The sequence below is a fragment of the Lepidochelys kempii genome, chromosome 9, assembly GCF_965140265.1.
Source record: "Lepidochelys kempii isolate rLepKem1 chromosome 9, rLepKem1.hap2, whole genome shotgun sequence".
Taxonomy (NCBI): Eukaryota; Metazoa; Chordata; order Testudines; family Cheloniidae; genus Lepidochelys; species Lepidochelys kempii.
The window spans coordinates 28099772-28122665 of record NC_133264.1 but is presented as its reverse complement, the minus strand read 5'-3'; the positions used below and the strand labels follow the sequence as shown (position 1 = coordinate 28122665).

Here is a 22894-nt window from a genome sequence, read left to right as displayed (position 1 = left end):
ACTTGAGTGGCAGCCTGTAGTTATAGTTATGGCACAGGACTGGGAGTCACCTCTGACACTTCAGGCCTGAAGTGTCAAACTGAGGATCCAAAACTGGAGTCTGCTTTTGAAAATTTAGACCTGAACCTTTCTACACTTCTGTCTCTCCATCTGTCAAGTAGGGACTGGTATGTCCCTTTCTCACAGGGCCAAATTCACTATTGACTTAAGCAGTTGCCATTCCATTGACTTTAGTGAAATTGAACCCGCTTGGTGAGTTGTTCCTCCTATGTGTAAGACACATTGAGATGGACCATAGAGTAGCACAAAATGTATTATATGGATTTATTGAGTTAGTAGAGCACTACAAAGCTATTTCTATTTCAGATGCACCATTGACACCTCAAAGTGTGTAAGAATATTATACAGTTAAAACCTGCCTGTGGAAACCCTTTCCATTTCAAACCTTATAATATAGTATTAACTCAAGACCAATATTTATATATTTTCTGAAATAAGATGAAGCACTGTTGAAATGAACTAGTGTAAGTTAGTAGAGCATCTATAATTTTGTTTCCTCTCTTTCACTTGGTTTTTTAAATACAGAGAGTTCCCCACCTGAGGTCAAGAGAAATGTTGCAAGTTTTTGTGATTGCATTCTGTGATGGGGGGAGGGGAGGGAGGAGGGGGCAGGGGGATGTTGCTTTCCTTCAGTCAGATTTCTTGTGAGACATGAGTAGTGAGGTTGGGCTTGCTCATTCCCTCCTTTCTACTTTTGGACTTTTTCCAGCCTAAAGTCATCTCCACTGCTTTCATTTAGATGAAAATGTGGAAAATATAGGACCAGATCCTCAGCTGGTATAAGTCAGCATAGCTCCTTGAAGTCAATGAAGTTATGCCAATTTATACCAGCTGGGGCCTGGCTATAATTAGTAATGCTTTGGTTAAACTGTAATTTACCAAAGGATTTCTTGTTATCTTAAATATTTTTGAAGAATTATCAGTTGATGTTTGCAGAGACAGCGTCTCTAAGATACCACTACTAGTAGCACAGGATATCGTTTTGTAGATGGACACTTTAGTTAACAGAATGTATTAATAGCATATTGTATACTAAGTCTATCTTTGAAGAGGTCTCCACACACTGATTGTCTCATGAAGTCTTCATGGCTCTTTATAAGACAATCTTAATTATTGGTGTGCCCATAAAGACTGAGTTCTGTATGTCAGTGCTAGTCTTTTGTTCTTTTTATGAACAGTTGAAGTTTTAAAGAAAATTGATATTCCATCTGTCTTTATTGGTGAAACATCAGCTAATTCACTGAAGTATGAATTCACTTATGAAAAGGGGTAAGTAATTATTTACCTTTTTAAATATGTAACCTAATATGCAGTAACATCATTCCTTGGACTGTTATCACCTCTGTTTAACCTTTACTGAAGATCAAGAATTTTTTTCTGGATGAAATCCTAGCCAAACTGAAGTCAATGGAAGGCTTGCCATTGACTTCACTGGGGGCCAGGATTTCACCCTCTATACTTTAAACATTGACTGTAGATGCTTGATCCCTATGAGATTATGTGGTAAGTACTTTTAAATAAATAGATGCTCTGACAGAGTGGCCAGTCTAAGAATCTGAAATTGCGAAAATAAAAAACAAAATCAGACTTTTCAGTAGTTCTTTACTTTAGGGCCACAGTTGTTTTGACTGGCTGCAGCAAAGATGTAGTTACTCTTAAGTTTTTAAGTTCCCTTGAAGAATGCTTACTGAATACTATTTATTGAACCTGTCAGCCTGACTAGTACTTTGGCAGGCTTCTTGAGATTCATAAGATATTTGTGGCCACTTTCACATTCTTAAAGGATATTGCACATTAGAAATTATCTTAGGGGAAGCATCATCTAAATTTCACATTCAGCATGTTTACTCAAAACTAAACTCATGTGTTTGTCAAACTTTAATGTATTTACTATAATTAAAATAATGGTGTAATCACTGATAAAGTTACACATTTATGAATTTATGATAAAAATGCTCACTTATTCATACTGATGGTAGGCTGGCTTCCCTCCCCACATTTTTCATCCCTGTTGGTCTGTCAACTGAAAAACTTAGAAACCTCCAGCTGTACTTTTAGATCATACAAAGGTAAACAGATACCAACCCCAAACATCTTCCAATATTAGCCTAATATAAAATCTTATACAACTGTAATTAAAATTCACCAGTCCAAGCTCAAAATCCCACTCTTCACCATGACGACTGAAAATTTAAAAAGTTACATGCCCATCCAGTAGTATTATTTTCTCTGAACAAGCAACATTTTTCAAGGCTGTCCTAAGAGAAATAGGCCTAAACTGAATTTTAGTCACTCAGTTGGATAGTTGCTACAAAAACACAAGTCTAAACAAAATTCTTCCTCCTGGTTTCACAGCAGCAGCACGTCCTGCTGACATGAGAGACTCAACTTTGTAAGGACCCAACCTCAGGACTCTGCTGGATAGACTGTGGGAGTGCAGGTGACATACGAGTTTGTAGGGTAGAATGCTAACTACCCTAGTCTAGCTAAGCCCTTCTAGCTATTGTAGCTACGTTAGTACTGAAGTCAGAGGAAAGTCTGTTCTACTCTCCAGGATACAGGGAAAGGTGCCACAGAAGTCGGGGCGGTAGTATCAGGCAAATGGAATAGCAACATAAATTAAGGTATTGGCTTTGCCAGTTCTTGGAGGCTGCAACTCACAAAAATGAAGCATCATGAAAGTAAATCTATATGTGAACTGTAGAGACTATGGGAATTACTGTACAGTTGAGTCCTCTTACAGTCTGATTGAATGGCACACATGAGCCATGCTGCTAACTGTTTCACATCAGATATTGTTTTATGGCTCTATGTTATTTCAAGGCATTCATGGGAAGGGAAACAAGTGTTTGCAGTCACTGAATATTGATGGAATATATGAAATCATGCTGGAATATAGGTTCTCTCTTATACTTATGTATCTTTGCAGTTTTACTACAGAAAGATTTTTGAATTAATGCAGCTGTAATAAACACGTGCAAAGCTTGCCTCTAAAATTTGAGCTTAGTTTGGCAAGATTACTAAGGTTTACAAACCTTTCCACAACACTAGGCAAGTTTTCAGTAGCTTGGAAGGCTGCATAGTCCAGTGACTGGTATATGAGAGTGAGTTACAGGGTATCTGTTTTTTTGTTGTATAACTTAGGTGAGTCACTTAAACATGGTATAACTTGGGAAAGCAACTAAAAATTGCACTTGGGGTTCTGTGTTTTTTGTCCCTCCGTTATTTTTATTTCAAATATGCCCTGTCCACATATGAAAAGATTTTTCCTACTTGCCATTTCTGCAAACTCAGCATAGGATATAACTGCCAGGCTGAGTTCTTTCCTGCTTATGACCAGTATCTGAGACTTTGTGAGCCAAATTCTGCAATCCGTTTTAACTGTGCAGTGTCATTGTCTTCAGTAAGGTCAAACGATTGTAAATGCCAGCAAAATATACCCCAGGATAGTAAACAGTTATATTGACGATTGGAAAGGATCCAACAAAGGGGAAACGAAAACACAACCAAAATATGTCTCTCCCCACACCTACCCTCCTTTAAGACATTCACAGGAAAGGAGCAGCCTTCAAGTTCAGAAAGTCCTTACCTCAAGGCCCAGGTTCAGTTCCTCAGAGAAAATTTCCCAGACCTGAAGAAAAGCTCTGTGTAAATTCAACAGCCAATAGAGTCAGTCCAATAAAAGATACTATCTTCACCCACTTTGTCTAGTATCCTGGGTCTGATAACAGTTACAAGACTGCATAGGTCTCCCAGTTATTCATGCAAATTAGCAAGGTTCTACTTCGTTAACTAATGAGGAGACAATGACATTTAAAACTGACTCATTCTAAAACAGGTATACAGAGTCTATTTTCAGCTGAATGTCTTCATGGTGAATTGGAATGCACATTAGGGGTAAAACCCTGGCTCCATTTAAACCAATGGCAAAATTCCAATTGACTTCATTGGGGCCAGGAGTTCAACCTGATAAGTATATTGGTTCTAATGATTGCAATTTTACCTATTTATTTCATTAGTATTACACTGACTGTGTTGACCTTTTAAAAAAAAGTGCCTAATATTTTCATATTATAGATACTCCTTTTATGTGCCCGAAGATGCTAATTTTTCTTTTGATGACTTTACCCTTTTGAATTTCTGTTATAAGCTTCACTGTTTGTTAAAGTTTAATTCATTTTAAAATTGTTTTTCTTTCCCCCACAGTGGCCATATTATGTTAATCCCAGAGTTCAGTCTTCCTTTGGAGTACTACTTAATTCCATTCCTAATTATAGTGGGAATCTGCCTTATACTCATTGTCATATTTATGGTAGGTGTTGCTCTTTAATCTTTTTCCTTCAATAAAACAAAACAAAAAAATTACAGGACTGTGGCCAATTGAAATGTGTATGGCGCTGGATGCTTATTTAAAGAAACAAATAAAGTTTCAGGTAGTATTTAAACAGATTGTACTCACCTTCAAAACTTGTGTCATTCAGTTCATGGTAAGAATTCGAAGCACCCTCTATACCACAGTCCTGCTTTTCTTTATTTGTCAGTCAGCAATCTTCTTTGTTTAAAGGGAATCAAAGCCATAGCAACTGCCCTACAAAAGGAGTTTCTCTTCCATGCTAGCTCTCTTTAAAGTATTGTTCTAGCTCAATGAATGAGAAGAGCTGCAGCAGCCAGCAAGTATACTAAGTTTAGTGTCATCCTAGGACCCAGTTGCACAGGGAATATCGCCACTGAATTCCTCCTGACTGGAGACCAGTGATGTGCTGCAAATGTTTTAACAAGGAGCTTGTACAAAAATATTCCCCCCTTAACCTTGTGATAGAACTTGTCTCCCAACAGTGTATATGTGTTACAGATAGGACATTATATGTTATATAGATATTATATAGATATTTGTCTTATATATACAACTACACCCCCTGCCCCTGAAAAAAAATAATCCCGATTTCTCACTCTTGCTGTTTGGTCATCCTAGAGCAGGGATTGGAAACCTTTGCCATGCGGCCCGTTAGGGAAATCCGCCGGCGGGCCAGGACGGTTTGTTTACCTGCAGCGTCTGCAGGTTCAGCCGATCATAGCTTCCACTGGTTGCAGTTCGCCATTCCAGGCCAATGGGGTCTGTGTGAAGTGGCATGGGCCGGGGTATATGCTGGCCACCACTTCCCGCAGCCCCCATTAGCCTGGAAGGGCAAACCACAGCCAGTGGGAGCAGAGATCGGCCGAGCCTGCAGTCGCTGCAGATAAACAACCATCCTGGCCCACTGGCGGATTTCCCTGACGGGCCGTGTGCCAAAGGTTGCTGATCCCTGCCCTAGAGGGACTGGGGAGACAATTCATTTAAATAAAATACTTTCCTCTCTCTCTCTCTGATGTGCCTATTGTGGTATCTAACCATAACGAACAGCTCCAGGTGCCAAGCATACTAAGTGCCTCATGCTGGGAACATTTTTTATTTTGTTCCTGAAAAGTATCCTGAGTTGATTAATAGTCTAGCAGAGTGTTCAACCTTGGGCTTGGGGTAAAGACCTTGTTAGAACAGCTGGGGTGGGGGAGTGGGGAAGCCTTCCCTGTGAATACTTTTGGAAAATACCTGACGTCTGGTGCAATCTGGTACATTGCAAAAACAAAAGACTTGCTCTTCAGAAACATTCATGAGCCCCAGGGGTAAGCCATCTGTGGCAGGGATGATTTAGTAGAATACAGAGAGGGAGGGTGAACTCCATCAGAAGCAGGGAAACCGTCTCAAGCTTCCTGTCAGTTTGGCTGAAAATTTTTAACAAGGGGCTGCTGAGAGCGCCTAAAGGTATGTCTACACTGCAGCTGGGAGCTCCTGAGCAGACAGACTTGCACTTGTGGGGCTTGAGCTGGCATGCTAAAAACATCCGTGTGGACATTGCAGCTCAGACTACTCTCAAGCCCCTGCAACCCACCCTCCACCCCCATCTTGAGACCTGAGCTGCAGTCCAAGCCCTAACGTCCACCCTGCTATGTTTAGTGCACTAGCGCGAGCCCCCCACTAACACAAGTCTGTCTACCCAGGCTGGGAGGATCATTCCCCTCTGCAGTGTAAACATACCCCGAGAGTCTCCTCAAGTAGATCACTGCTCCTCCCAAAGAACTGAGCTGGAAGCTACCTATGATTTGAATTTGAACTTTTCAGTCCAGTTCTTAGCAGGAATTTTCACCCTGGTCTGCAATACAGAGTTAGGTAAACACAAGGCATGTTACATCAACCTAACTATGTAAGTGTCTACACTAAAATTTCACTCCTGACGATGTAACTTGCCCACTACACAACTTAACTCCACTTCCATGAGAGGGGTATAGTCAAGGTAGTTAGTTTTACGCAGTGTGATGTAGACACTGCGTTGCTTACATAGATTGTTGCTCCCTTTCAGAAGCTGTGCTACAATGCCCCACATTAACGGTTCAATCAGCTCAAGTGCTCCTGGTGAGGATATGCACTGCCAATGCAAGGAAGAAATTACTGCAGTGGCTTTACACCAGTGTCAGCTAGGTTAACAATTTTGTAGTGTAGACATGCCCTTCAACTGGGTGAGTAACTTAGAGACTCGCTCCCCAACTGTTCTCTGATCAGAGTCTCTGGTCATTCATAATTCTCCTTTTCCATAAGAAGCAGCTTCCACATCAGATGCACTATGGTGCATTTTTACAACTCTTTCAGTGATGACTCATGTTACATTGATGATTATTTTAGTTATTTTGAATTATAAATTCAAATTAAATTATAATTTTAAAAGTGCCTGTCCTTGGTTGTAGGCACCTTTGGCACCATTAAAACATCAGTGACATAAAAGATTAAAACTTTTCCTCTTCCCAAATCCAGAGAAGAAGAAAATAACCAACCAGAGATTACCTCAAGCCCAAACAATACCTTGCCTTACCCACAAACACCAGCCCTCATTTTGTCGTTCTTTCCCCAATAGCATGGGTAAGTAGATAATGCAGTGTGACCTGAAGGTCAGCAGATTCAGATACTTCAAGCCAAGGGGTTAATAAATTCCATGGATGATGGCCCTCATGGAGAATGCTCCATGAACAGCCTTTTCTCTTAAATTTGTCAGTGCTGCAGCTTCAACTCCAGCACCTCTGTTCATCTGCTCAGTGTGAAGCTGAAGTTCAAAAAAGCAACCAAGATGTTAGGGTGCATAAAGAATGAGATGGAGAACAATACAGAAACTATTGTAATACTATTATGTAAATCAGTGGTACTAGATTTACATTTCATCTACAATACTGTGTGCAATACTGGTCACCCTATCTCAGATTAGAGGGCATGGAAAAATCCTCATATGAAGAAAGATTGTAAGGTAAATAATGCTAATCTTTTCAAAGGAGATGAATAAGTGGATATGAGAAAAATACATAAAATAATGAATGGTCTCTAGAGAAAATAGATTATGAGCTTGATTTCAGTAGAATGAGAATTTCACCCCAGGTTTCCATCATGGATGCCTCATCAGTAGAGATTCGTTCTTCTTTAAAGGTGCTTCTTCATGCCTTTTTGTAGACTTTTGCCACCAATTCAGCTGCTCATACTCCATCTTGGTGTTAGAACAGCTCTAAAGCTTCCTTGTGAACTTCTGGGAAGTCTTCTTCAGGGCAAGAAATTAACTTCTTTATAGACTGATTTATGTAGATCAGCAAGGGACAAGACTGATATAACAAAAACCAGACTGAACTCATCAAAAGGCCACATCTCCTTAGAATTGCAGCTATTACCCTGACAGTAGAAAAGACAGGTTTCTGCATTACAAATAACATTAACTGTGTTACAGGAAATATATGTGGAATTTTCTTGGGATGGCAGCAGAATATCCAAGCAAAGGCCATACATACAAGTTGAACAATTTGTCCTTTTTAGGTCTGCCCTTTAAGTGTAGGCCCTATTGATGTCGATGTAGAAAAGGTCAATGCTCTGAATTAGCACAGTTTTATAACAATTGAATGGGATAGCAGCACTGTGATGGTGCCTAACTGACACTTGCTGAAATGAAAGCCCTATCCTGCATGATTTTGGGAGCAAACAACTGTCTGTGCAAGCCTTAAGGGCTAGACAGGATTACTTTTGGGGAGCGAGGGACAGCTGAGGTACGGTGACTACATCCTCTGAGTCCCTTGCTCAGAATAGCCGAACTGCTCTGCAACACAATCTTCTTGGGCTACAGCTTCTGTTCTGGATTGTTGTGGGGGGGATGAGACGTTCCACTTTTTCCACCAATGCCAGTTAGAAAACTCTCTGTTCTGGAGCTAGTTTTTAAAATCTTTTTGGCCTTCCGTATAAGGCATCTAGTTCTCTGGATAAGGCAGATCTGAGATCCTGCTTAAGTCACTTAGCTTCCCTTCCTGAGCTTCTCCCTCTGTAGTACAGGGCTCTTACTAGATACTTAGAATGCTATGTAAGTGCTGCATGTTCCTAACATCATATGAGAGTGGTAGAGAGAAGGCAGTTTCCCAAGTAATAGTGCAACTTCCCGGATTAAAAGCAAGCAAGATAGAGACAATTGGAGTAAAGTGAAGGCCAAGAAGGTCATAGATATATTCTGTGGGTTGGACCTTTCTGATAGTAGACAACACATGTAGACTTGCGCACAGAAATAGTTGGTTCAATGCCATGCGACTCTCCCAGGTAACTTTAAGATACATTTTGTAGAGTCAGAGGGGAGAAGCAGGGGAGAAGGGTAGGTCTGTAAACTCCTCCTTGGTGTTAAAAGTCATCTAAATTTAACCTTCCAAATGTGAACCAAGTATAAACTACTTTCTTTGTCTGCAGATAGCGTGAAACAATGCCTCTGAGAGGTCTGGATTCCTCTGCTTCCATTACTCTCATGATGTTAACTTTAATTTTTCATATGGAACTATAAAGAGAGGGATATAAATATTTCCAGGTGAACTGTGGGACGCTGACAGATGTCTGCTAGGTCAGATTGTGTGCTGAAGAATTGCAAGCCCTGATTTTGTTTAGTGGTACTTAAATTGTTTCTTTTTGTTTTTTTTTTTTTTATTCTTTACAAAAGGACATTTAAGACAAGAGGGTACCTATACAGACAGTGCAAAGGGCAAGATTCACCATATATACACTGAACATACAGCCATAAAAAGGCAATTCTGTTTGACTTTAATTAAATTTAAAGCACACTTCCACTCTGCAACTATTTTTTATCCATTGTGTGGTTGCTTAAGACAGATTTCTCTGTATAACATTTTGAATGAAGGGCAGGAATATCAGAACTATTCTGAGCCTCATAAATCAACAGTGTAACATATAACTGCCGCCTGTTGGATATAAGTTTACAAGCAGAATTTTAAAATGTAAAATGATTGATTTTGTGTTTACACCACTTCATTTTGCTAAAAGTCTTTTAGATTGACTGTGAATGGTAAAAATGTAACAGTTACCAGTACTTCAGCTTTATTCCACTTATAGAAGAAAATGAAACAAAACAAACAACTGTTTCTAAGGGCTAGTCTGCTCTGACAACGCTAAAGCACTGCCACGGCAGCGCTTTAACGTGGCTTGTGTGGTCACGGCAGAACCCACCTCCACAAGGGGCGTAGTTACCAGCGCTGGTGCACTATCTATACCGGTGCTTTACGGTGCTGAAACTCGCTGCGCTCAGAGGGATGTTTTTTCACACACACACACCCCCGAGCGAGAAAGTTGCAGCTCTGTAAATTGCCCATGTAGACAAGCCGTAAGGTGAAAGGTAATCCTCTCATGATATAAGTTTATTACATCAGTTCAGGCCATCTACAGTTGAATTGACCAGGACATTTCTCCTTAGAATTGCACTTCTTTCATTTCCCTCAATTCTATCTTCCTAGAGCAAGAGAAAACAACAAACCAACAGCAGCTGAGCTGACCCAAAAGGGCACTGCCACAGTACATTGCTCCCCGGGGACCAGTTGTCTAAAGCAACGTAATCTAGAGATACCAGGATAGATACTATAATGATAGAGCCATCACAGATTATTTAAATACATTAATCTCCAGGACATCTCCTACTCTCTGAATTGCAAATAAAATACCGCCTTGGATTTTTACACCTCAGTGCAGTGCGTGGCTATAAACTTGTCCAACACTGCTAACAAGTTGAGGGCAGAAATACATCTGATCTGCGTCCTGTTCCTTTTTTCTTTGTCGTCATGAATGAGAGGTTACTCAGATATCCAATCAGACATTCGCTTCAGCCACTGGACTGAACCCTAAACAGAATCCAGACATGGTCTCCCAAAAGATTTGTTGGATTTGGTCCTCCAGCACTTCTTCCCATGAAGCTCAAGTTTTAAATAGGAAATAAATAAGAGGCTGTCTAGCATCTAAATCCCAGATGATTAACTGCAGTTGTGATGCTTATAAGAAGCACATGGGGTCTTTTTCAGGGGAAAAGGCAATACATTGCATTTATTGGAAATACAACAATTAGCATATGCATGCAATCACACACACACATACACGCTGTCGGACCAGTCGATGTTATAGCTACCAGTCCAGAGTCCAGATCAATCTAGTGGCCAGCTAGGTTGATCGTGAGCAGGGAGGAGTCGGGTTCTGTCGGTCACAACACAATGCTCCGGGGAAGTCTTGGCAGGACAAACCCAAAGTTTCATAGCAAGGCACCCTGTTTATGTAGTGATTTTCCTTCATTGGGACCAATGAGTTTTGCACCATCATGCTGTAATCAATTGTTGTTTAACGAGTGCTTGTTTTTCTAAATTGATTTTTTATTTTGTTTTTTTATTAAGTTTTTTAGGGAGTTACCCCATGCTGGTTTTAATTACAGCTATTTTGTTCCCATTGATAGGTGCCTGTTTTATTTTTAAAGTTGTTAATTTGCCCTTTTCTGACATTTCTATAGGAGCATGTTGTAATCTCCTGGTGCCCTTGCATTTGTCCTTGATTCCTTCCTAAAACATCTGGTCCGGTAATGGCCTCACACTTATTTTTTAACACACACATTCCTCGTTCACACACAAAACAAAATTAATTTACACAAAACATTTAAACAAAAACATCAAATTGCAATGCAAAAAAACCAACCAATCATTGCATTTTTTTACTTATTTTAAAATGCTAAACCTTCAACAAAATGGTAACCCTCAAGGTCTGTCACTGCCTTAAAATGAGCTTCAAACACAAATTCTGGCTAATGCATCTTTACTAATGGCCCATTAGGCCATTCCTTTCTGCTATTCAAAAAAAAGGGCTAGCAAAATATAATCAAATCATACACTTACACATTTAATACATGCTACATTATTCTTTATTTTTTATTTTAAATTATATAAAATACAAACATAAAATCCTACTACTACACAGTTCACACCTGGAAAAAAAATGCCTGGAAGTTCAGTCTCCAAAACAGGGAAATCTAAATGTGCTATAAATGCAAAGCAAAAAAATAGCAAGTTGGTTTTCCTCAGGGAAGAATTACATTGATATCAACATTTCAGCTAAACTGTCATGAGATAGCATGTTTATAACATGCTGTGTATTTCGTCTGTATCACTCATACCTACATTTATACTTACATTATATTAAACAAAAGAGATAAGAGGTAGTTTTACAAGAATAGCAGGGGTCAGAAAGTGAAAACGACTCCTTAAGTGATTATCAGACAGCAAGGAAAATTAACATTGTGTATAATACAAATATTCAACAGTGTTTATTGTACCATAAGGTAGCTAGCTGTAGAGTCTCTTCTGCTTTGGCTGTATAACTGTTACAGTTATCAAAATGGTGAGCTCTGCCATTTTCCAAGTTGGATTGTTCAGTTTGTCTTTTAGCACCATTGTAGTTAAGGCTGTCTCGTCATTTTCTTTCTAAATTTGGCCATGAAAATAATCTCATCATATAAAGCCAGGACATAGTAACAGACTAAAAATATCTGTGGGACTGTAAGAAAAAAAGAAGGATGATTTATTCTGTGTGATCAAAGGGAGCAAGATAGGAGACAGCCTGAAGTTAGCAAAGGGGAAACTGAAGCTAGGTGCTACGAATAAATTCCTGCTAAGCAGGAAATAATCTGCTTGCGGAGTTACACTGGTACAGAACCACTGTAAATGAAAACAGAATCAAGCCAAATGAGCCATATACTGCCGTGACTACACCATCTTCTACCCCATTGACTTGAGCCAGGGTGTTGCTTCAGTGGGGTTGTACGGGATGCAGCAAGGAGTTTTCCATTATTTCCTATTAAATTATTTTCTGTATAAATGTAATATACATTCAACTTTTAGTATCATGGTCACCTAGAGATCTTACTGGTGTAAAATTATCCTGCTTCACTGCTGTTTGTACGTATACGTCTTTGCCCTTGAGTCCAGCTGGGACAAAGATGGCTGTATGTTACCCCACTCCTGGGGACAGTTCATCTTTGGCTAACTTAGAATCGTTGCTCACAAAACAAAACTGGCTATTTCATTGTTCTTTTGCTGTCTTTTGTGTTTCCATCTTCTTATTTATGTCTGCTTCTTTCCAGATCACAAAATTTGTGCAAGACAGACATAGAGCAAGAAGGAATCGACTTCGAAAAGATCAGCTTAAGAAGCTTCCTCTACATAAATTTAAGAAAGGCAAGTGGATCTTGATTGTCTAAATAATCCAACTCCATTGGTCTTAAATAAATACTAATATCCAAATGGAATTTTTTTATAGCTTTGAAAACCAATTGTGAGACTACTTAAACTGGACGGTATCATTTGAAATGAAAGCACATTGTAACAAAACAGACATCTTGGGCCTGCTCCTGCTCCCACTGAATTAGAGGGAGTTTTGACATTTGCTTCCATGGGAGCGGGAGCAGGCCCCACGTGTACTGTTGTGCTTTAGGAGTTTATTATGGTATTTTATACACCTCATATGCCTGCGGGAATTCTGCACGACTGTGCACATGCAGAATTCATGTCCTTCGCAGATTTCTTTGCTTCCCTGCCGAAAATGACAGGGAAGCAAAGGGAAGCCACAAGAGTGGTCACACGCCCCTCCCCAGCAGCACGGGTGCATTGTGTCGGGTGCCTGGAGCAGCTGCCAGAGAGATAAATCTCTGCTGGGGGGGTGGGCGGGCGGCAGCTGGGGATGCCCTAGGCCTGTGGCTTCTACCATGCGCCAAGCTCAGCTGCTAGGTACCAGCTGGGCTGGGGAAGACAGAACTTCCTCTTCCCCTGCAAGGAATGGATGGAGCCGGGCCAGACCCACCCCCAGATGCAGGAAGCTCCACACCCCCTCCTCCGCTTCTTGCCCCATCACACCTCAGCCACAGTGGGAGGAATCACTGTATGGGGAACTGCTCCTCCCATTTGCCCAACCCCTGTACATCCAGACCCTGCCATACTTAGAGCCCCCACCAAGCCTCAGCCCCTTGCACCCAGAACCCCCTGTTGAGCCTCACCCCTGCATCCAGACCCCCTCCCACCAAGCCCATCTCCCTGCATCCAGACCATCTCCCGCAGTGCTCCACACTTGAACCCCCACCTTCCTACACCTAAACCACCCTGATGAGCCCCCCACCCAGATCCCCGTCCCACTGAGTCCCAACCAGCTGCACCCAGAGCTCTACTCCACCAAGCCCCATTCCCTCAGCATCCTGACCACCCCGTTGAGTCTCCCACACCTGGATCTCCCCCATACTAATCCCCTTCACACTTGGATCTTACCAGCTGAGCCTGCTTGTCCCACACCTGGATTGGGGGCCAGGATTGGGTGTGCTTGTGAGACTTTGTCCCCCTCGCTTGCTATCTTGGTGCACATGGAGAGGAGAGGCAGGACCCTGGAGGGTTTCTGGGGCAGGCCCGGCTCTTGCGCTGTGTCAGTCTGTGTCCCAGGAGCAGGGCTGCAGGGTGATCTCCCACCTCCTTGCAGCCCATAGCCTGTGCTTCCCACTGCCATGCTGGAACCTCCACATTTATTTATTAACAGATAAAATATGCAGAATTTTTCAGCATTTTAAAATATTGTGCTCAGAATTTTTATTTTTTTGGCACAGAATTCCCTCAGGAGTAACCTTAAAAGCCAATGCTAAACCTAAGGTTATTTCTTATGTCCTAAATTTTAACTGTCAGCTCCTTCACGCCCCTATGGCTCCCTTTCTGTTTTTTCTCACTGCATTAACAGCGACTACAAGACTGTGTGATGTTTTATTTAGTCGTGTCTGGAAACAGAAGTATTTGGGGCATGTAAGTTGCCCACTGTTTTAGAGGCTCTGCATCAGCTGAACTGTGTTGCAGGTATAATCTACCCACTTTTCTGTAGTGCGTCCTGCTTTCCCTCCATTCACCCAATGCTCCCAGGAAGCCAGGGGATGTGATCAGTTAAAAATTTAATTCCAAAATATTTACTTTGTATAGAGTTAATCACTAAAAGTTAGTCAAAATTACTAAACACACACTGAGAAATTAAAAGGGCAATAATTTCTTTTATTCAGTGCAATAGAACAAGCCTTTGACAAGGTCCCTCACCGAAGGCTCTTAAGCAAAGTAGGCAGCCAGGGATAAGAGGAAGGTCCTCTCATGGACCAGTTACTGGTTAAACAATAGGAAGCAAAGGGTAGGAATATAGAGCCAGTTTTCACAATGGAGAGAGGTGAATAGCTGGGTCCCTCATAGATCTGTACTGGGACCTGTGCTGTTCAAAGTTTTCATAAGTGATCTGAAAGGGGGATTAACAGTGAGGTGCCAACAATACAAAATTACTCATAGTAGTTAAGACCAAAGCTGACTGCGAAGAGTTACAAAGGGATCTCACGAAACTGGGTGACAAAATGGCAGATGAAATTCAGCATTGATAACTACAAAGTAATGCACACTGGAAAAACATAATCCCAATACATACAAACAAAATTATGGGGTCTTAATTAGCTGTTACCACTCAAGAAAGAGATTGTGGAGTCATTATGGATAGCTCTCTGAAAACATCTGCTCCATGTGTGGCAGCACTCAAAAAAAGCTAACAATGTTAGGAACCAGTAGGAAAGGGATAAATAATATATTACCACTATATAAACCCATAGTACATCCACCCCTTGAATACTGTGTACAGTTTGGGTAGCCCCATCTCAAAAAAGAGGTATTAGAATTGGAAAAAAATGACAGAAATGTGCATCTAAAATGATTGGGGTATGGAACAGCTTCTATATGAGGAAAGATTAAAAATACTTGGACTGTTCAGATTGCATAAGAGACTAAGGGGAGATATGATAGAGGTCTATAAAATCATTAATAGTATGGTGAAAGTGAAAAAGGAAGTATTAAATTTACCCCTCTAAATAACACACAAACAAGGGTTACCAATTAATAGGCAGCCAATTTAAAAACAAACATAAGGAAGTATTTCACAGTGCATAGTCATTCCTAAGGGATGTTGTGAGGGACAAAAACATAATTGGGTTCAAAAAAGAATTAGATAAGTTCATGGAGGATAGATCTAGCAATGTCTATTAGCCAAGACGGTCAGGGATGCAACCCTGTGCTCTGAGTGTCCCTAAGCCTCTGACTGCCAGAAGCTGGGATTGGATGATGGGATGGATCAGCAGTGTGCCCTTGTTGCCAAGAAGGCCAATGGCATTTTGGGATGTATAAGTAGGGGCATAGCGAGCAGATCGAGGGACATGATCGTTCCCCTCTATTCGACATTGGTGAGGCCTCATCTGGAGTACTGTGTCCAGTTTTGGGCCCCACACTACAAGAAGGATGTGGATAAATTGGAGAGAGTCCAGCGAAGGGCAACAAAAATGATTAGGGGTCTGGAACACATGACTTATGAGGAGAGGCTGAGGGAGCTGGGATTGTTTAGCCTGCAGAAGAGAAGAATGAGGGGGGATTTGATAGCTGCTTTCAACTACCTGAAAGGGGGTTCCAAAGAGGATGGCTCTAGACTGTTCTCAATGGTAGCAGATGACAGAACGAGGAGTAATGGTCTCAAGTTGCAGTGGGGGAGGTTTAGATTGGATATTAGGAAAAAAATTTTCACTAAGAGGGTGGTGAAACACTGGAATGCGTTACCTAGGGAGGTGGTAGAATCTCCTCCCTTAGAGGTTTTTAAGGTCAGGCTTGACAAAGCCCTGGCTGGGATGATTTAACTGGGAATAGGTCCTGCTTTGAGCAGGGGGTTGGACTAGATGACCTTCAGGGGTCCCTTCCAACCCTGATATTCTATGATTCTATGATCACTCGATAAATTGCCCTGTTCTGTTCACTCCTTCCGAAGCATCTGGCACCAGCCTCTGATAGCAAACAGTATACTGGGCTAGATGGACCATTGGTCTGGTGCAGTATGGCTGTTCTTATTTTCTTAACAGCCATTTCAAAAAGTCCTGCATGTTTTGGTCTGCTTCCGCAGAAGAGGAGTACCTACTGCACACTTCACTTTTGGTCTTTCACATACGCTACAATTTTGCCACGTAATAGTTCATTTGTACAAGCTAGTAGTAGGTACAAAAAGAAATTGAAGAAAATCTCATAAAAATTAATGGCTACTGCAAAGTTCATGTTAATGTGCAATGTATTTCAGTGTGCAAAAGTATCGCTTTAGGGATTGGTTTAGATTCAAGGACAGAGCCATATGCAGTTCTCCACTGCCTCTGATAACGTTCCTGCATTATTAATAACATCGAGGGTACTACCCGCAAAGCAGATGTTAGTTTAAGAGTTTGTACAGTGTCATGTGCAAAGTTGGTCTTATAAAAAATAATAAGCTTTTCACTTTACAGGGTTGACTGAACCTTGCTATAATATTCTATTTCTCTGGGGATAGAATTGGCTACAAAGGAGTGATCTAGAGCCAAAAGGCTAATATTAAGTTTGCTCCCTGTTAAGGATTCCTAATTAAAACCAGAAATATTAAGCATGTTGCGGTTTCTTGGGTTTTTTTGCATTTTCCATTGAAAACATAATTTGGTGTTCCTTCAAGCAAGTCAGTTCATGGGGTTTACTGTTAATTATTTATTGTCTGTGTTTAGCGAGAGGGGAGGAGTAATGTCTCAGTATCATCCCAATTGTACACATAGCTCCTATCGCCAGAGTATCTATTTGTAACAGCCTACTCACTCTTGTCGTGGTTTGCCTGGTTCTCCCTCCCCTTTCCTCTTGTTCAATTGTTTTAATTTGGACTGCAAGCTTTTTAAGAAAGGGACTCTCTTCCTTGAAAGCTCTCTTGGGAGGGCACGCTAGCATCATGACAAGTCTAATTGGGGGAGCTCTGAGAATGATCTATACACAAACTCATTGATTTTACTTGTTCAGCTGGATGGCAACTGCTTCAGGTGACACCAGGATGAGACATTCAACCTGTCTCTAAAAAAGGGTCACCTTTTCTTTGCACTTACAAATGATAATCTGCTTTACATGTATAAATGCAGTTTTTCTGTGCAGATTTGAAGTTTGTAAAGTGTACAGATTTGGAGTGTTCCAATTTGGATGTTGAATTATGCTGCTTTGAAGCTTTTCTGAATAAAGACTTTTCAGGGAAGAAAGGGAAAAGTCAAAACATAGTAGGAAACCTTGAATTGTTTAGAGGGAGAAGATAAGGGAAATAAGGACAAAAATATCCAAGACAACTGGGGTTTCAGAGCAGTATAGAAAGAGTAAAACACACACAAGTGAAAGCAAAATTCTTTTTAAAAAACAACTTTCCTCTGTGTTTAATATAGATTCACCACACTTTGTTACGATCAATACATAGTTTAAACTATTTAATATTTTGAAAATACACCATTTGTAAAAACCAAGTGTTTCTTTCAGTGTATGTATCTGTGTGAATATTGCACACATCTGCAGCACACGCCATGTCATTCCCAGCCAGAAAACATCCTGTGACTGTCTAGTCAGCTCACTCTTGTATTTAGGGGAGATATTGTTAGTGACCTCTAAGTAAGGTAATGAAGTGCAGGACCTTGACATTCTCTGATTAGCTTTTATCATATCTATAGCAAATGTACTCAGACAGCAAGCTATGAGGAGACTAAACCCTTTGCTCTATAAAACTATGAATCAAGCATCAGTGGATCATTTAAAACGCAAAATGCCACTTGTGGCAAACTTATGGACTCTTTATATAGCTCCCTTCCTTCCATACCAATCGGCATTATTAGATAAAATCGGAGATCAAACCTGCAACTGAGCCATCAGAGCAACTTTATTTTAGGTCTGATACTGTATACAAAAAATGTGATCATTCAGTAATGATAGTACCAATACCTGAAGCAACTGGGAACCAACCCTGTGCTCCACCAAGGATACTCTCCACACCCTGCATGATGTGACTTAGAATGACTAATTATCAGTGTTAATCAGTCATTGTATTGTAGAATGCAAAACTTTTATGTTTGAATATTTAGAATACAGTAAGTCTGAAGTGGGCCATACTGAGCTATCTTATTAAAATGAATAGCAGAGGGCTAGAATGTACTGTCAGCTTTCTGCTGTTAGCTGATAACATTTTTCAGGTTTTAAAGTAGACCTAGAGGTCAGTAACCTTCCATTGCTGCTCAGGCCTCAGGCTCTGCCCTCTCCCTCTCATGTAATGCCATAGAAGTTAATGGAGTTAGACCAAAGAAGAATTTAGTCTGTTTATTTTTCTTTTTCCCCCTACTGATCTAAAATTTACCAGCTCATATTAGAGTTGAATGTAAAACCTTTTGGCTAGCTCTGTCTATAACAAAGATGTATCTGGAAAAAAATATTTTTTAAAAAAATCTTAGAACGATAGGTATTAATTAAGGACCTGGGTTCTCTCATCCCATAAATCCTCAGCTAATTTTAGTTTGCAGGACAGTTTTTGGGTGTTTTTTTCTTTAAACTGATCCATTGTTGTGTTGTTTTTTTTTAATTTAAAAAGTATAGTCTTTGTAAGAATAGCTGTGAAACAAATCCACATATCTGTTTCTCACATTGTGGAGAAAGTTCTTATTTGCAGATAGATATTTCATTTCCTGCATGAGAAACAGAAGCCTTTATAAAGGGGAAAATGCATCCCAGATGCAACTACACTATTGATCTAATGGAGCTTCACCAGCGTTTAATTTGTGACTTAATCCTGTCACACCATACTCATTTTTCTCTGTAGCCATGTAGACTGAGAATTTTCTAAGCAAGTGGGTCTCAGTGTAGTCCTGGGCATCCCATGCTGAGTCTCCATTATCAAAATGTTCAGAACTACCAGTTCTTGACATTAAAGGTCCCATCAGAGTTGATTAAAAGCAATTCCCCTTTACTCTATCCCCCAACAAACAGAAGTTAGTGAATTAAGTACTCATCCTGTAATAGCAATGATCACAAACAGCAGCACCAGAGACTCCAACACAGATATATATATATATATTTTTTTAATAGTAGCTAATCCTCCCAAGACCTTTCATATGACTAATGGCCCTACTGACATTGCTGAAAGTCATCCTCACCAACCCTGTAACTTTTCTAAATTTAATTCATGTTGATGTGATACATCATGAGAAGTCAGTGGAGTTACATCAAGGATTAATCTGGCCCACATTCCTTTTGAGTTCCTGCTTGACCAAACTTAGAGGTCCACATTTTGTCCTCTGATTAAGTCATTTGGACCTAAGTGATTAGGGCTATAGAGACTGAAATTAATACTCCAGATTTTTCCTCAATTATACGAGTGCGGTATTGTTGGGTAAAATTTTGTTTAGTCATACCGATGCAGTCTTTGTTGATCCAAATTCTACTTTCAGTTACACGGATATAAAGATGGATCTCAAGAGGGTTGTTCAGCTTTACATGAATGTTATTCTTCAGCGTAACTAGCCCACAGACCCTTACCATTTAATTCTTATTAATATCAAAATTTCAGTTTGGCATTATTGTTGTATAGCTCCTTGATGTATGCATACCTTGTAGTCCTTGTCTTCCTTCTGTCTAATCCCAACTACTGACTTGGCGATAAATGAGATGTGTGCTCAAGGGTGGATGGAGGCTCTAGTCTCAGCCCTGAGTATTGGGTAGTGCATATCTGTGTTAACTCAGGAGCTCCAGGAAGAAATTGTGTCTCAGAAAAAGCACAGTACTTCTCCAGGCTCTCCTCTTGCACCAGGGAGAAGAGAGTGTAGCATATTCCCTGTCCTGCTGGCTGATATATGGATCATAGGTCTGGCCTCTCCCCATTTGCTTGTGGGGTGTGGTATTGAGCATGCAGCCCCTACTTTCCCTCCTGCGCTCAGAGCCACAATGCAGGAAGGTCCTAGGCTGCTGCACAAAGGGCTGGGATCTTACTTCTCCTTATGGCCCCATGCAACCTCATAGGACCAGGGCACAATTTAGCCTTGACTATGCAATGCAGACATTTTGAATTCTTTTCTACTGACTCTGAGCAAAGAGGCAATACTTGGGCTATTGAAAGGAAGTTTTAAAGCTGATTTTCCATGTTGTTTGTTATTCCTGGGGGCTTGTGAACAGCAGCCTTCATTTTTGTGGTTGTAGATCGCGTTGTTTAATTACAACGCAATGGGCTTTAGGGTATTTCAACTCTAAACCATTTGTACTTAACACTGTCTCTGAAATTATTGCTTAAATATACAAACAATGGGAAAAAGTTATAAATATTTGATCAAGTTGCCTTTGTTGAAGTGAAAGAGTGGTTACGGGGTAGTTCACATCAATAATGTATTAAACAAAGTGGAACTGTTAATTCTGATATTACATGTGGGTAAAATTACCAGCAATTCAAGACCAGATCAATAGCTAGATGAGCCTCTGTTACACTGAGATGATGACGTTGTTTACTCAAAATTGGATGGGTTTAGTGAACACTAAAAGCTAGTTAAATCCTGACATTGAGCATTTGTAAAACTCAGTCTTCTAATATCTCCTCCCTTCTCTGTCCTTCCTCATTAGGTCCCTTTGTCATCCCTAGTCCTGATTTCCTCTCTGTCTCCCCCATAAACAACCCTACCCATAGTCTAATCCCCCTATCCTCAGACTCTTTATACTCTCAAACCCTCCCCTCAAAAAGTCTTAAATCTGCACACAACTGAATGGGACCATCTATCCTTAGCTGTCTGATCAGTGGTTACGCTGAGCTTCAGCCCCAGTCTCCAATCTGTGGTCTAACAGACTCCATTCTCACCCCTAACCACCACAGTCAGACTTACTTCCATTCTCATCATCCAGTCAATACACTCTTCCCTTACTCTTTAGCTTCTCCCACTCCATGCACACACTAATTCTCCAGGTCCACATACTGTATCATTCCTTTACCCATCACTCCCATCTCCACATACGAGAGGGCAGAGAAGGCAATAAGTGATAATTTTGAGAGCAATAAGACAGTTTGAGACTAGGTTGGTGGGAAATAGTAATTCTTAGTAGAGGTAGGTGAAGCATATAATGTATGGTGTGTGCAAGAAAATGCAATGCTGTCTCCCCTTAGTTTGGGTTTCTTTTAGCGGATATGCTTCAAAGCAACATTCCAATAATCTAGCTGAGTTGTTGATACTAAAATTTCAGGAAGGTCTCTGGTAAATCAGTGACTTGCTATGAATTTTTTTTTTGGGAGGGAGGGTCCTCATGATTCTTAGTAAGCAGTAATAATTTCTTAGAGACCAGACAAGACAAAGAAATAGATCCCCCTTAAAATTGGGGGGGAAAAATAGGTCATCGTAAGACTTCAGCCTTATTATTCTACAAAGCTCCTTTAAATAAAAAGTGATCGCTGTGAACATATTGATGTCTAGACAGCTTGGACCAAATTCATCCTTGATGTTACACCTAGGACAAATTTAGCTCAATATTTGTTATACATCAACTTGGCATTACAGGAATCAAATTAGGTTGATTGATGCTTCCTGTTGAAGATAAAATTTTCCAAGGCACTAATGCAAAATCCATTAGCACCCATAACCACATTTTGTGCCCTGTTAATGGTAAAGGGTCAGCCTTTTAGGTCTTGCCTCACTTGTTTGGATGGGACACTGAAGAACACTGCAGAAGATTGTAATTTTGGTGTTAGGAATGCTTGTTTTCCTCTTAGCTTTAACACTCTAGTTGCCCAAAAGCTTTGTGTAAATCTCTGCACTTAGATGATTATAGGTAGTTTAATGCTGTAAAACAGGACAGTAATCATAACATTCCCTAACTGAATTCTCTCTAAATCTGTGCCAGCAGGTTCTTGAGCATGCTGGATGACATAGGGGCTGACTGCTCTCATACTTACACCAGTGTTATTAGGAGTAATTCTGCTCAGTGAATATCCTGACATCAGTGTAAAACTGGGATGAAAGGAAAATCAGGCCCAACGTCTTTTAGTAACATGAGGTGCACTTCTGTGATATAACATAGGATAGCAAGCAAAGGATTACATGACAAAATAGGTCTCTGTGGAGGTAGGGTACTCTACCATCTGTAAAAAGAACTGTTAATATAAAACAGAAGATACCACACAGATTTGCTATCTTGAGATGGGGCCTGATCCAAAGTCTACTGAAGTCAATAGGAATCTTCCAATTTGACTTCAGTCAAGCCATGATCCAAAGCCCACTGTATAAATATTCATGACAGATAAACACACAGAATGGGATACATATTTTGTCAGTGTCCAAAGAGTTACAACAGTTACTTAGTAAGTAGGGTTAGCAACTGGAATGGAAGACACCTTGTATGGGGTGGCTTTTGGGCACTTTCCTATTAACATGCCTATTCTCTGACTGACCCCACATAACAGAGGTATGTAGAACTAAAGCATAAGTAAGGATTCGCTAACTAAATTAAGGATTCTCAATACAATGTTTGTGTCCTGATTTCTCAAGTTATAAAAATGTTATTCAAATAAGAATGGGCAAAATCTTGGGCACACAATCAGTGGGAT

At 40.4% G+C, this 22894-nt stretch overlaps 1 protein-coding gene across 4 annotated transcripts in view; it reads left to right on the top strand.

Moving 5' to 3' along the window:
* The window catches only part of RNF13 (ring finger protein 13), a 105193-nt gene that overhangs the window by 67980 nt on the left and 14319 nt on the right, over positions 1-22894 (top strand). For all 4 annotated transcript variants that reach the window (XM_073359710.1, XM_073359709.1, XM_073359707.1 and 1 more), the window contains 3 exons: positions 1239-1329; positions 4267-4372; positions 12561-12654. In XM_073359710.1, the coding sequence (XP_073215811.1) occupies positions 1239-1329; positions 4267-4372; positions 12561-12654 (291 nt within the window). The remainder of the gene's footprint in view (positions 1-1238; positions 1330-4266; positions 4373-12560; positions 12655-22894) is intronic.